The 15,750-nt window shown below is 39.0% G+C and overlaps 1 protein-coding gene across 1 annotated transcript in view; it reads right to left on the bottom strand.

Moving 5' to 3' along the window:
* Positions 1 to 813: 813 nt before the first annotated feature.
* Positions 814 to 15,750, bottom strand: part of LOC136885373 (zinc finger protein 649) — a 136,528-nt gene continuing 121,591 nt past the window's right edge. Inside the window, exon 6 of the mRNA XM_068230260.1 lies at positions 814 to 939. Within this exon, the coding sequence (XP_068086361.1) occupies positions 814 to 939 (126 nt within the window). The remainder of the gene's footprint in view (positions 940 to 15,750) is intronic.

Raw genomic sequence — 15,750 nt, 5'->3', positions numbered from 1 at the left:
GAGCGTAGCGTTCCTTCTCCAGAGGAGGGTTGCAAAGGCGTCTCTTCCCCATGTCCGGAGGAGCGTTACTACCTCCTCTCATGAGATCTAAAACCCTTCATAACAAGCCGGCCGTAAAATAACACCGTCACATCCTTATGGAAATATCTCTCATGGAATCGGAACCAAGCCTAGGGCGTCCCATGGAAGGGACGCGCGTTGGCAGGGCCAAGTCAGCGTGAAAATTATGCAAGGGTTACCCTCACACGGGCTGTGACAGCTAAACAAGCGAGTACCCGCATTCTGTTTCGCATCACCGAACTAAGTCTGGACGAAGTAGCGAATTATCAACAGCATCTGAGAGAAGGCATACAGGCATCTGTAAGGTGCAGGAAAAAAATGGAGTGCAGAAAAGGAATGCGAAATGGGCTGCAGTAACTAAATGATGTACTATGGAAACTGAAGAATAACAAATGTGTTGGCATTGTTATATCAGCAAAATTTTGACTGTTTAGTCTCTGAGGTGCTAATGTATGACAATCGATTGATGTAACATGTCTACGTTGCGGGTAGGAGGAAAAACCAATTTTTCAGTGCAACGCTCCACAAAATGACCTGGGCACGGAAAGCAAAGATATCTTCTGTGCAGTTGACTATCGTTAACTCTCTTATTGTATCCTGTGATCTGAATAGACGTCAGACGGAGGAAAGAAGACCACACAGCCCACTGCAGTCATGGATATGGACAGAAGAACGATGAAGACGACCAACGAATTCCCGATTATGCACAAACTGATCATCGCGGACAAACGGTTCAAAAAGCGTGATACTCATCTAGCCAGGTATAGCAGTGGCTCCCATCCGACTCACAATGACTAAATCCTTCTGAGACGACAGAATCTCAGAGATGCTGTAGACAATTTCACAGGAAATGGACCCAAATGGATCAAATGGTGGCACCTGAAGAAGACCGATGTTTTTGCAAAAATTACAGTGCCACCAATCACCACAGTTGAGGTGAGCCGGACTAAACTGTAAGTTGCAGCATGCCCTATTCTCGGAACATGTTAATGAGGGAGACGACGACGGATTAGCAGTGACACCTGGCTTCGGAATGACAATGTTAAGAATGCAGTAACGTTGAAGGAACAGTTGTTCCAAAAGTTTCTTGCTCGTTGGAATGCCAACAAAACAGATAGTAGTAAAGAGAAGGAGGTCATTGCCAAAAATAAAACAAAAGAGCTATGCATGTCTACATGTAAAACTAGACATGCGCGAATACGAGCGGGATATTTAACAGCTAATAATATCGAGGCATCATGAAACGGAACAAATACAACGTTTTTACGGCATCAATAAGGGAGCAGACGATTTCTACTCGACTGGCGGGAAGCACGAGAAAGCTGGCGGAACTATGTTGATGAAATTTCAATCCTGGAATTTCCGCATCTATCAGTCCGAATTACCTTCGCTCAAAAATAAGGGAAGCCCTTCCGATTTTTATAATTACCGCCAGATCACACTTCTGAGCCATGCAATGACATTTCTCGAACAAATCCTCGACAATAGGATTAGCAATTTAGCCCAAATTACAACGAGCCCACCTGGATTTGTGAAAAATTGTGCCACAACTGGAGCAATTCTCACTGCACGGCTGTTCGTTTAGAGACACTGTGAAAAGATTAAGAGGCTTCATCTCAACTTTCTGGACCATGCTAAAGCCTTCCATCGGGTATCTCGTGACCTTATCTAGTCAGCGCTACTAGAAAGTGGCATTTCAGAGCACCTTGTTGAGAGGGTACAATTGCTCTCCGTAGAACCAAGGAGTTACGTTCAAGCTGCCGACCCCGGTGGGTGGGGGCGGTAGAATAACACCCACGGCATTCCCTGCCTGTCGTAAGAGGCGACTAAAAGGGGCCTCGGGTGCTCTGAACTTTGGAGCGTGGGTTGGCGACCAAGGGGCACTTTGCTCATTCTTCCACTTACTTGTGCCAGGCTCCTCACTTTCATCTATCCTATCCGGCCTTCCTTGGTCAACTCGTGTTCTTTTGCGACCCCGACGCTATTAGGTTTGCGAGGGCTAGGGAGTCTTTCATTTTCACGCCCTTCGTGGCCCTTGTCTTCCTTTGGCTGACACCTCCATTTTTCGAAGTGTCGGATCCCTTCAATTATTTCTCTCTGATTAGTATTATATAGAGGATGGTTGCCTAGTTGTACTTCCTCTTAAAACAATAATCACCACCACCACCACCTCTGAAGCTGCCGCAGGAGCATCTGATGACTTTCGCATAACTGCACGAGTCCACCAAGGCCCTGCCGTATTACTACTGCTATCCATTCTTGTGATGGACACCATTATATCAGACCTGCAAAAGCCAATAGCATGGGCACTTCTCTTTGCTAATGATTTAATTTGGCTGCCGAGAATAAGCTTGATCTGCAGCGCCAAACAGAAGACTGGAACAATCGACTAGCGCAATATGTCCCGCGCCTCAACAAATAGAAGACAGTTTACATGACATTACATCATCGAGCAGTTGGAAGTATGCATGTTGACGGTGAAGATATATCACGAGTAGTGAAATTTGAGCATCTCGTCTCCACAATCCCTGATGATGTCAACTTGAGGATATACAAAGCGTGGCTGATATGGAGAATGACAACGGCCCCCCTTCTGACCGTCGGATGAAGAACAATCTAAAATCCAATATTACCGAAGTAATATCTGTCCTGTCGTTTTCCATAGCAGCGAATGCTGGACAGCTACAAAGGAAGCAGAACCCAACTAAGCGTCATGGATACGAAGATGCTTAGGTGAAAGGCTGGCATATCTAGAGTACATCACATACCAAATGATGTTATAAGGAAATGTCTTGGCATTGCAACGATCCAGAAGAAAATTGAGGAAAGCCGTTTGCGCTGGATTGGGCAATTGTTGCGTGCAGAGGATAACATATTGTGAAAGTCAGCATATACACAGAAAGTAAGCGGAAAGAGGCGCAAGGGTCGAAGAAGACAGTGAAGAGCAGATACAGCGCACAGCGATCCGAAAGCTGAGAAACTACATACAGGCATTGTCCGAGACCGATCTAACTGGAGACAACGTATCGCAACACCGCACCATGCCACGAGGCAGGACTAACATTAAAGAAGCAGAATAACAAGAAGCAGATTGATGGATGTTCTATTCTGAAAAATGGGATAAGTTGTATATGTTACACATCGTAGCATTCAACTTAATACGTTCCAATTCTCTCCCATGAAGCCTGTGTCCAATATCCATAAATGACTTATTTTCACAAAAAAGTGTTTGAATGACAGAACGCTCCTGGATTGCGTGTTTAAGTAACTGCATTAAATGTATTTTATAGAAAAATATATAACTCAACAAAAGAAAAATTTCATGATTGTATGTATTAACCGGGAGTGACAGTTTTTATATCCAGTGAAATTTTATGGGTACCAACAAGTAGGGAGTCCATCACTGTATTCTAGGCTGAATGGAATTTCGCAATTCATATTTTTGCTTACATCCGTCATAGATAGCAGGCGATCAGATCAATCAATTTATTTTCACCCTGATCAAGTCTATAAATATGAAGACCATGGAGGAGTGGTACAAAGTGGTCAGCTCGGGGCCATGTGACTCTACACAAACGGAAGTTAAACTCATTATTAATTATTTACCTCATGGCGATGTGTATCTCCACAAACGGAAGGTAACCTCACCACTAATTGTTTAGCTCCGGGCGACGTCCCTCTCCACAAGTGGAAGGTAACCTCATCACTAATTGGTAAGCTCAGGAGTATGTATCTTTCCACAAGTCAGCAATTAGGAAATTTTATGAATATTAAAACCTGTTCTTATGTAATCCAGTACCAAATTGACACAGCAAACCTGTCAGACATTTTGAAAGAAGTCATTTAATTTGCTGCATGATATTTATAGACTGCTGAAATGAGAGTCAGGATAACACAGCGCCAGAGGTGAGATATAAAATAATACACTTTGCTGGTTCGAGAGTGTCTCTGCACAAGGTAAGTTTAGGGAGAAAGAAAGCTAAATTAAACTCCATTCAAAAATAGTAATATTAATTTTGTGTGTGAAAATTATTCATAAGCAACATTTTTACTGGTGGTCGTATTACATGATTGTTCTTTAACATAGACCATTGGGTCCTGTAACACAAGAATTACAAAGAAACAGCAGAATTTGAACCTAGAAGAGAAGACATATTCGGACTTTCTTCAGTTGTGTGCACGGTTCTGGTCTGTATAATGGGAGAGTGTAAATTGATACTGGGCAGTTTTGAGGAATGAAATGAACATTTCTTGCCACTAGTTGTGAATGTACAGTAGGAACAATTCAAAGCATCACATAACAGAAGACACTAACCTCTAACAAAATCAAATAAACCTTTCAGAATTCGTAGCTTCCATCAATAATCTGGTTTGAAGTCAAACATTAGGCTATGACTAGCCATTCCAGAACCTGCTGATACAAGAGTGAGTCTAAGAGCACAAAGCCGACCTTATACAATTGTTTCCCAGGGATTATTAAAGATCGTTACACACAGTAACCAACAAAGGTGTGACAGCAAAAAATTAATTAGCAAGTAGCCCGATGGCACACCTACAGTTCAAAAACACTACTGCATTAAAAGTTTGGAAACAGGATACACACTTGCAATACTCTGTTATGTCACTGATAAAAATAACAATTATGAAATAATATTCTATGATTACATCAATATTTATGTACACCTACCAGATAATGAATTCACTTGCTTGAAGAATTCTGGAATGCTCTTTAGGCAACCTGCACAAATTTAAAACTTCTCTTGTCGCTGCCATTTTATTAGTTGATAATAACTGTGTAAATGTGTTTGCAAACGACAAAGTACAAGCACTTAACTGACAATAAGCACTAAAATGAAAAGTGGGAAATGGCGACAATCAGCAAGTGTGACCACAACACTGGAATAAGCATAAATTCAAAACCATGATATCTTTGTACGCTTAGAACAGTGTGGAAGTTTTATTTGAAAACTATTGTATCTAAGATGTAGCACTACTAAATTGAATGTTTCATTTCTACAACACATTATCTGCTTTGGCGTTCACAAATGGAGAAATTTGACTTAACACAAAATAGAACTGGAAAGATCATAAAAGAGGTATCTAACCAAATAAATAATTCAAAAACTGACAATATTTGAGTTATAACACTATTGAACTGGTTAATGAAACTAAATTATATTAGTCTGACATTATTACGCTGTTTATGACGTACGTTAAAAAATTTTAATTTGTAGATTTAGTTTAGCCCTCTTCTCTGTGGCACTCTTGGAACAAACGTACAAAATTACTGAAAATATCTGGAGGCAATAGTGGCAGATGGCATTTCATATGATACGAATGTGATGAACAAATGATGCAGTGACAGTGAAGGAACGAATACATTTTTCACGATTGCTTAGAGGTATTGTTTCTTTTGCTACTTGCTTTACGTCGCACCGACACGGATGGGCCTTATGGCGACGATCAAATGTATTGTAAAAAATATATTTCAGAAATATCTAGTTCTTCTAGAGATTTTTGGTAGATATAAATTCAATAAAACTACATGAAGGAACAATAAATTTGATTTTAAAATTCCTGAATATTTTAGATAATTTTAACCAATAGAATTTTAAGATATAAGTGTATAAACGTAACTTTGTAATGAGAGGATTAAACTGATAAAAAAGGCAAGTTTCAAAGATAAAACAACCACTGCTGAACACAACTGTGAATAGGTACAGCATATTCCATATTGTATAGTGTTTGTGGTGTACGTACTTTGTTTCTTCTTTGATCTACGCCAGCAGCTAGTCATCAGTACTTTGTTCTATGAATATTTCCTTCTTAATGTCTTTGGAAGGCTATAAGTAAGAAAAAAGAGAGTATAATAAAGAAGTAAAGGAATAAAAATACGAATATATAGGCCTAAACAAGAAACAGGTGAGAAAATAAATTTCATATTGGCACAATAAGAGTATAATTAATTTATCTCCCAATTTGAAATATAAACATTTAAGAATAGAAAGTAACAATCAAATAAAAATCACTTTATTCACATAAGAAGTGTGTACCTTGGTGGCAAATGGTACACTAAAATACATTATTATCAAGCACTAAATTTTAAATTGACAAGAGAAGAGACATTTTCCTAAAATACAGTGTTATTCAATTTACACTAACAATTTTGTATTAATCACACAGCTCACCTTTAATAAATTTATATTATTTACAAAATTCTATTTCATAAAACTTCTGCACTCACAAACATAATCAAATCATATACATTATGTGGAATGACTGTAAATAATACTATACAACTGCTACAATACTAAAATTTATATTATATTTATTTATTTTCATGTTTTACCCTTTTTGGAACCAAACTAGCATAACGACCTGTTGCATCTTAACCAGAGCCCCTTTTGCCACCGTTTTCCGATAAGTGATAAGAATGATTAGAACAGGAAAAGGTACATACTATAGGACACCAGTAGACAAGGTAGCGATGGGAGAGGAGGAATATGAAAGGACAATACTATCTCCAAATCCTTACCCAATACCATTCCTTACTGCTCTTTCTCTTTCTGTTGATCCGTACTTTCGCACTGACTACCAATTTTCCATATCCTCTAATATTCACATTCACCTGTTCCCATCATTCTATACATGACTTAACTTGTCACTTTCCATGTTCCTATATCTATATAAATCAAGTTGTAGGGGGTCCGCCGTCAGTAATTCCTTTTGTTTTGCAAGTTTTTCAGATATTTAACCCTTTTAGGTCAACTCAAGACTGAATCGGTGGTTTTACTTTTGTCTGTTGGTCTGTTCCACCATCACGGCGAAACGGCTGGATAGAACTCGACCAAACGTCATATTTAGTGTATACTAATCTCTGGGCAGGTTTTGATATTCATATCATTTTTATATATTTGAACAGACGGGGGTTAATACGAAAACCAGAACGGTTTTGCTCCATTTTCTCTTATACTATTTTATGTAAACACCGTGGACTGTATGTGAAACATCTCTTCATTATAAACAACTTTCGTTATGTTCATAATTTACCTTACTCTTCAAATGACGGAGAAAATTACTAATTTCCCCGGGTATCATGCTCTGCAATTTGAGACCGACAGGCCGACAACGAACCTACAGGTTACCATGGCAACGTCTCTGACTGCTTGCCAACGTATTGACATTTTCGTCATCATTCCTGTAAATTCAAGGTTGTTCCTTGGGTGGAAAGCAAGAGAGGCGTCAATCGGCCATTCTGCAGGATATTGGCGGAATATCGTTGGAGGTTATAAACGTCCTCGAATAGCATAAGTAATAACATCATTAGTCATCTTCTTACCTGTTTACCTAAGAATCCCTGCGCCTAAATTTCTCCAGTGTTACCGCTTTCTTATATCCATGACTCATAATAGCATAATTTATTGAGAGGCACTTGATTATCCAATACATTCACTTGGTATTTACATATTTGTCCTCATCCGGCTGTCTTCAGTTATAATTCTATTTTCTATTAATTTCAACTTTCTTAACTGTATTATTTTCTTCCTTAATTACTCCGTATGAATGCGAGTGTTAATCCCGAAACCTGGACACTTTTTCTTTGAGGAAATATTATAAGCTATGCAAATGTATAACTTTTGGCCCTGGAAAATATTGAAATGTGGATGCAATTTTCAACGACCATTAATACCATGGTACTATGCAACTGCTATCGCCTTTCACTTTAGATAGATCTACAACTTTATTCCTATAACTTTTTGTCGTATTTCTATCCCTTATACGTTAAATAGAGCTGTATTTCTAGACATCAAGTTAATTTTGTACTTTATACACACATATATGTTAACCTTTGGCACATTTACAGGAAAGACAGAATCATGACATATGGCACGCAAACTGACATGACCATTGGCCATATGATAGCCAAATTTTATTATTCTAGCTGTCACATGAGTGTCAAAAAGTATAAAGTATGGGTAGTATGTGAAAACTACAAAATTTCACCCCATTCAATGAATATAACTCAATATAACCCATAAATATAGGAGATACGAGAAGATGTCATAGGACAAACCATGTAGAACACTGAAAGAGGCGTCTGATGGTGAAGTCCGTTTGTAGATACACTGTACAGTTTCAAAGAAGTAACTCTCGAAATAAAGGTCTGCACTTCCAGACGTGTCCATGCTTATCTATACAAAAAAAGGTGTAGAGGATCAGCGTTTTGTAATTTAGTTTGTTTTCCCAATTTTTCAGCTAATTATCCGTTTTAGGTCAACTAAAGACCGAATCGGTGGTTTTTACTTTTTACTTTCCTTGTGTCTCTGTCTGTTTCACTATCACGGCGAAACGGCTGGATAGATCTCGACCAAACGTCATATTTAGTGTAAACTCAACCCGGGGTAGGTTTTGATATGCATATCATTTTAAAATATTTGAATAGGCGAGGGATTTATAGGTGAACCAGAACGGTTTTCCTCCACTTCCTCTTATACTATTGATTTTCTGTAAAAACCGCGGTTGGTATGTGAAACGTCTCTTCATTATAAACAACTTTCAAATTTACCTCTTTAAATGATGGAGAAAATAACTCTTTTCTGCGAGTATTACGCTCTGTATTGAGTGACCGACAGACCGACACCGAACCTACAGTTTACCATGGTAATATCTCGGATAGCAGGAAGAAACGTATTGCATTTTCGTCATCATTGCTGTAAATTCGTAGTTGTTCCTGGAATATAAAACAAGAGAGACATCAATCGACCATTCTGCGGGATATTGGCGAAATATCGTTGGAGGTTATAACCGTCCTCGAATAGCTTAAGTAATGACACCATTAGTCATCTTATCTGTTTACCTAAGAATCCCTGCACCTAAATTTCTCCTCTGTCACCACTTTCCAATATCCGTAACTCATACCATCATAGTTTATTGATGAAGATTTGATCTTCCAGTACATCCACTTGATATTCACATATTTGTCCTAGTCGGCAGTTCTCGGTTATAATCCTATTCTCTACTAATTTCGACTTTCTCAACTGTCTTACTTTCTTCCTTAATTACTCCGTAGGTATGCGAGTGCTAATCCCGAAACCTGGGCACTCTTTTCTTTGAGGAAATATTCCAAGCTATGCAAACGTATTACTTTAGGCCCCGGAAAATATCGGAATATGGATGCAATTTTAACGACGGTGCACACCTTCGTTCGGAATAATTGGTGGCTAAACGGCAACTCGTACCAAAAAAGAGAAAGCATAATCGCGTTTAAATGCGGACAGATCTACAATTTTGGGTCTATGGCTTTTTGACATATCTCTATCCCTTATAAGTTTAACTGAACTGCATTCTCGAGTTCAAGTTAATTTGGTACATTTTACACGAACATGTGTTCTTTCACACATTTATAGGGAAGATGCAATCATGACATTGGGCACGCACATTGACATGACCAGTGGCAATATTTTCGCCAAATTTTATGATTCCAGTGTCATATGAGTATGAAAAAAATTAAGTAGTATGTGAAAACTGTACCAAATTTCACCCCATTCAATGACTAACTGAATGTAATCCATAAATATAGGAAATATGAGAAAATGTCATAGGACCAACCACGTAGAACCCTGAATAAATACAATCACTGCCTTTACAGTAATTTACGGAGAAATCCGTATACAATGTAGAATACCGTAGCGAACCACGGATACATTTCCTAGTATAAAATAATCCCACATTTTTCCTACCACTTTCCCAACAAGTGGACAATGCTTAAACCATAACTACAAAAATATTCATAATCCTTCTCTGTACATCACATTGCGACCAAAAAATCAATCAATCAACCAACCGCAAAATCCATCAACCTCAACTGATCAGCATTTAGGGCATTCACCCAGGTGGCAGATTGTCAGTTGTTTATGTAGAATAATATTGTGAAAATTCATGAAACAACTCCCTTGGTAAATTATTTCAATCACTAAATCCTCTTTGTATAAGCGAACATTTGCCAATATATGTGTCCTTGAATTCCAAGCCAACACTCTAATGACATTTCAGAATATACTGCTTATTCGAACAGCTTGTCTCCTTCTCGAAGTCTTCCCAGCCCAAACTTGGCAACATCTCAGTAACACAATTCTCTTGTCAGAGAACACCCACAAGAAATGGAGCTGTTTCTGTAGATTATTTCCTGTTCTCTAATCAAGTAATTCTGGTGAAGGTCTCATACTCTAATTGTGGCATTGTTGGAGATTTATATATCATCTCCTTTACAAAACCTACATAACCTCATATCATATTAAGAGATCTGTAAATTTTATTTTTAATCCTGTTTATGTGATCACCACAATGAAGATCTGTCTTTATTATGAATACCTAGGTACTTACAGAGATCCCCATTAGGAACTTTCACCCCATGAACACAATAATGAAAACAGAGAGAACTCTTTCTATTTGTGAAACACAGAAACTGACCTTTCACCCCATTTACCATCATGCCATTGCCCAAAGTCCATCTCACAATATTGTCAACATCTTTTGCAGTCGCTCACAATCCTGAAACTTATTTACCACAAATAGTCTTATCTCTGATTCCAGTTCATTATTCATATACTTTATATATATATAAGAAAATAACGGTCTCATTATACTGCCCAATCTCATAACCAATACAAGGTCAATGAAGCTTCAAATACTATTTTCTAGAAATTCAGCGACCCATTTAGTCACTATATTACCTAGCCCGTTTGCACTTATTTTGGTCAGTAGTCTCCCAAGATCTGTCCGATCAAAAGCCTTAGATATGTACATCATGACACATTTGACCTCCTGAATCTAAAATATCTGCTATATCTTGCTGGAATCCACAAGATGAGCTTCAGTGGAATATTTTTTCCTAAACCTGAAGTACCTTCTATCGAACCACTTAGTAATTTTGTAAAAGTTTTAACATAATCAGAAAGAATGCATTCCAAGAGCTTGCATACATCACCAGCCAAGATGACTAGTGTGTAATTATTGGCATTATGTATATCACATTTCTTTATACACAGGATGCTACTACACTTCATTCATTTGGAATAGCTGCTTCATAATACACTAATCAATTATGCACTACAGATTTGGTTCTATATCTCAACCAATTGCCTTTAGTATATCACCAGAAATTTTACCAATCTCAACAGCATTTCTAGTTTTAAATTATTGTACCTTATTTTTAATGTCTGTTTTTAATCATAGATCCATGTGGGCATTGCAAATTAATTTCAAAGGATTAAGTGAAATTGTCAACTGCATCAGGTACTGCAAAGGGACATGACCATACCGTTGGTGACACGTCCTATGCCTCAAGAGTGATGGTGTGATGCCCATTTGCTGATGAATGATGTATTTTTTACATGAAGCAGGACTGCGATACCCATCGACTAATGGAGTATACACATTCCCATGTTCCAAAATTGGTACTCCATACGTTTCTCAGTCTGTCGATATTCAATACTGTTCACACAGCAACAGGACATACTACCATGCACTATATTGTGGACTTCCGATGTAGTGGAATCCTTCAGTCACACAGTATGTCTGTGAAATCTTCATGTCATCCATGCTGACTTTATCATAATTCCCACTTCAACAACTACCCCACTATCAGACTGTAGGCGAGATCCTAGATACCTGAATGAACTTGGATGGAGCCATCAGTCCAGGTATTCACTCTTCTTTATGCTCATTCTTTTTCTTTATTCGTGTCAAGAGTTACTTACAGATGTTCCTGCCCGTGGTGCCCCTGCATAGGTACCTGGATTAAAACTCCAGTACTAAACCGAACGTGAGCATTCCAGAAGTATCTACCAGTCAATAAGTTCATTTCAAGGTCATACTGTTAGAAACAGATATTCCAAACTTGACCTTGAAGCCGCAGTCCCGTTCTGGATCTATCAGAAAGTGCAACATCTTCTGCATATAAGAGAGTCCTAGGAACACTCCTTAGCAGGTCCCATGTGAGTGTGTCCATGCTGAGGACAAAGGGCAATGGGGACAGAGCGGAGCATTGGTGTACACCAAACTGCACTGAGAACCTCTCCGAAAAGCTGAGAGCGCAACGTACATAATCTCTATTGTCCATGTAGAGCACATTGATCTAAATTAGAAGCATTTCTGGTACACGATGGTCACGAATGAAGACCAGATCACACAGTGTGGAACACAGTCGAAAGCCATTTCTAGATCAAGGAAGGCTACAATTGCATGCAGAGCATGCTTTCCTCCCTTGAAGCCTACTGATGCTCTTTGCTTCTAGGATCGAGGTAGCCCTTACTTCTTCGCGGCTTCTCCATATCTCGTTCATCCAGTATCTCTTTAAGAGATCTATCAAGCATATTGGCATTGAAATTACGATAGACTATGCTTCAAGGTTTATGCTTATATTCTTGCAGCACTGTCCGAAGTACCCACACAAGCACACCACACAGAAAAACAGCCCAATATATGATTCTTGAGGTGATCAAACTAACGCAAGTTGATCCTAACAGAACTTCAGTTGGTGAGAAACACTCCAAATAAATCATTTCAAGTAAAATTTGTTGATGCTGTGAACATTCAGTACCACACGACACAACGAAGAAATCCTCTCACTGAGGAACAGAGAAAAAGAGACAACAAACAAGACAGAGTTTTATCACAATAGTTTATGAACTTTGACTGTCCAATATCAACACTGATATATCCGTATTATGAAATGAAGCGTACACTTGTTTGAAGTTAAACCGTCGTCCAAATTAATCCCATGGAATATGTACCAGGAGGTACATCTCTACGCCGCACATTCAAATCTTGCGCCTAAAAGAACTCCTCTACAGGAGAAACAGTGAAACTAAAAGCTAGACCTACTTAAACCTTTACTCAGAAGATGTCACTACAGTAATTTGACGTAATTTTGTATTGTGAAGTTTCCAGAACTGTGTGAATTTCTACTTGTTTTGTTTTCATTCATCAAGAAGTTCGGACATTCTCTCATAGATGCCTCTGCCAAAAAACTATGATCATGCACCCTGGTGCGAAATGAAGGAACTTTTTTGAAGAATTTTTGCATTCATAAGTTTTTCTTTACTCAATTTCGTTCATTCATTTTTGGGTTGGCAACATTGACCTTTTCCTTCCGCCAGTTTTGAATTAAGTCAATCCCTAATTTCTGTAATTAATTTTCAGCCTATCACAGGCTTCTTCTTCGATTTAGTGTGTAACTTTGAGGTAGCCAATAAAATTGAGCAGGTGTGGCTAATTTATTCATTAAAGGTCTCGAACCTTCCTCGAAGGTTTATAAACTGCAATTTCCTCCTCTCTTGGCCATTTGATCAACATCTAACTTAGTGTGTGTGCCAAGCAGGAGGCGGGAGGCGCATCTTTCTTCAGGCAGCAGGTCTTCAGCAAGGTAATCGGGGACAGAGAGTGCTATACCCTCTCGAGCTCCCCTTTATATTGGTTTGAGGTGACTAAGTTTTGTAACTGGTTTTCTTCCCTTCCGTAATGTCTTAATTTATTCTTATACGAGTCACCTCAGTAGTTTGGGAATAGCCCGTGTTTCATCGGCCTAGTGCCTCTTAGGTTTTAAGAAATCACATCGAGAAGTGCAAGTATTCACCTCCTTCCATTTTGTATTCGGGCCATTTATTTAACTGTTATTTCTTTTACACGAAGGCCCTGTAGGTCGCGTACGAGATACCCCTGTTTCAATTTTGTAAGCTGGGTCAGTGAAGGCCAAAAGGTGTAAAATACTTTTGGTGTTGCCTTGAATAGGCTTGAAAATTGAGAGCCTGTTAACTCTTTTTCAAAGTTAATTACTGAATGCTTTTTAAGGCTTGATATTGTGAGTCGGGAGCCAGTGCTCCATGCATTAGGGGATTTCTGCCCTTAAGTAAGGTTATGATCCTTGTAATGTTGAGCGTGTAGCTCAGGAAGTGTAAAGTGAGGGCTTGAAGCCCCAGGTCTGTTTATACCACCAATCAGGTCTTTCCTAGACTTGTTTATTGCTACTGGTACCTGTTACATTGTTACTTGCTGCTTTTTTTAAAGAGAAAAATATAACCTTTGTTACAGTTTTCAATTAACATTGATTTGGTAGTTTGACCCAATCACCCCGGCACCTTCTTTCCCCTCTGCTGGTCCACGGGTAACCCCGTAACATAATATTTTGAAGCTAATACTCAGAGAAATGTAAGAAAACACCAGTAAATTGCAGGGTATATGCTGTAAAAGGGAATGATGGATCAAAGGTATCTGGGCATAGAGAAGTGCACAAGTGGTAGCAGAGCGTGGTTGAATGGGTCTCAACTAAGCCCCTTTTGACGGCTAAACATAGCATTCGAATCGAACTCTACGAATTTTCTCAGTCGCTGTAATTTTCCAAATTTATAAGTTTCTGTCAACATGTCCGGCCCTCGCGAAGTCCTCCATCCCGGCTACTTGCGCAAGGAGGAATTTTTTTTACGAATTATCTATTAGAAATGTTCAATCTGGAGGCACGCTTGCGGTAGATTCAACCAAACTGAAAGAGTCATTAGAGTTACCAATTTGTATCCCAACCTTGGGAGAGAAGACATTGATGAGGCTCTCTCCACCATCACTGACAACACTACTGAGTTAGCATTTGTAGTTAGCTTTTTTGAAGTAAATGATCAATCTCCAAACCAACATAAAAATAGTGCAGGCTAGATCGTTCGATTTTTACCATAGAGTTAGCGACCTATTGCCTCTAAGTTAAATGAAGTTCAGGGTAAAGAGGCAAGTAATCTTGTTGAATACCTTTCCAATATGTCCAGCAAAGTTAGTCTATTGTTAACTGGGTCGGCTACTCCCAAAACTGACCAAGCCACTGTTGTAAACATCGTAAGGGAGGAAGACCCGTCCAAGAATGTAGAAAGCGGAAAATCGGTAGCTACTCAACAAATTTCGGCCCCATTGGAAACCGAGCCTGATCGGCGTACATCTATTCCACCCTTCTTTTTGGATAATGCTGTCTATGAAGCTTCTTCACCTCCTAGGCCGTTACTTAGTATGTCACCTGGGTTTAGTAGTTTGCCACACCCTTTGGCTATGTTGCTTAGGGGAATTTCTAAGTTTTCGGTTAATTCCACTAACGAGGTTATTTCATTTTTAAGGTTTTTAGTTGAGTTTCAAGATCACGCTCTAGTGTTTTCTCTTTCTCCTTCCCAAATTATTCACATCATTTACCCGTACTCCATAGGTGTCTTATCAGACAAAAGAGTCAGAGCCATATCTGAACAATCCTCTATAGAGGATTTCCATGCACACTTTCTGGCGAATTTCATTCCGGCTCGAGCAATGCCATCATTGATTCAAAGGTATTTTACAGAGTACAGCGACTGGATGAAAATCTTGCCGACTTCATCCAGGACATTAAGTTCTACACTATGGTATTTGCTCTTCATTTCCCTCAAGATCAAATAGTGCAGGTTATTGTGGAAGGGATTTCACCACCCTACAGGTCGTACTTGTGTTCTGCAACGAGCCCTCAAACTTATGCTGAATTAGAGGCTATGGCTGTCTCACCCGAAGGAGTTAAGTACGCCTACACCCTACGAGTCGCTAAGGAGCCCGCTCTGTCTTCGAATAATTTTCGGCCTCAACCTCGCCGAACCTTCAACACCCACAAATGCTATGCTTGTGGGTCGGCAG

Source organism: Anabrus simplex, chromosome 14 (assembly GCF_040414725.1).
Source record: "Anabrus simplex isolate iqAnaSimp1 chromosome 14, ASM4041472v1, whole genome shotgun sequence".
NCBI lineage: Eukaryota > Metazoa > Arthropoda > Insecta > Orthoptera > Tettigoniidae > Anabrus > Anabrus simplex.
Note: the sequence above shows the minus strand (reverse complement) of the source record. Positions and strands in the feature narration are given on the sequence as shown.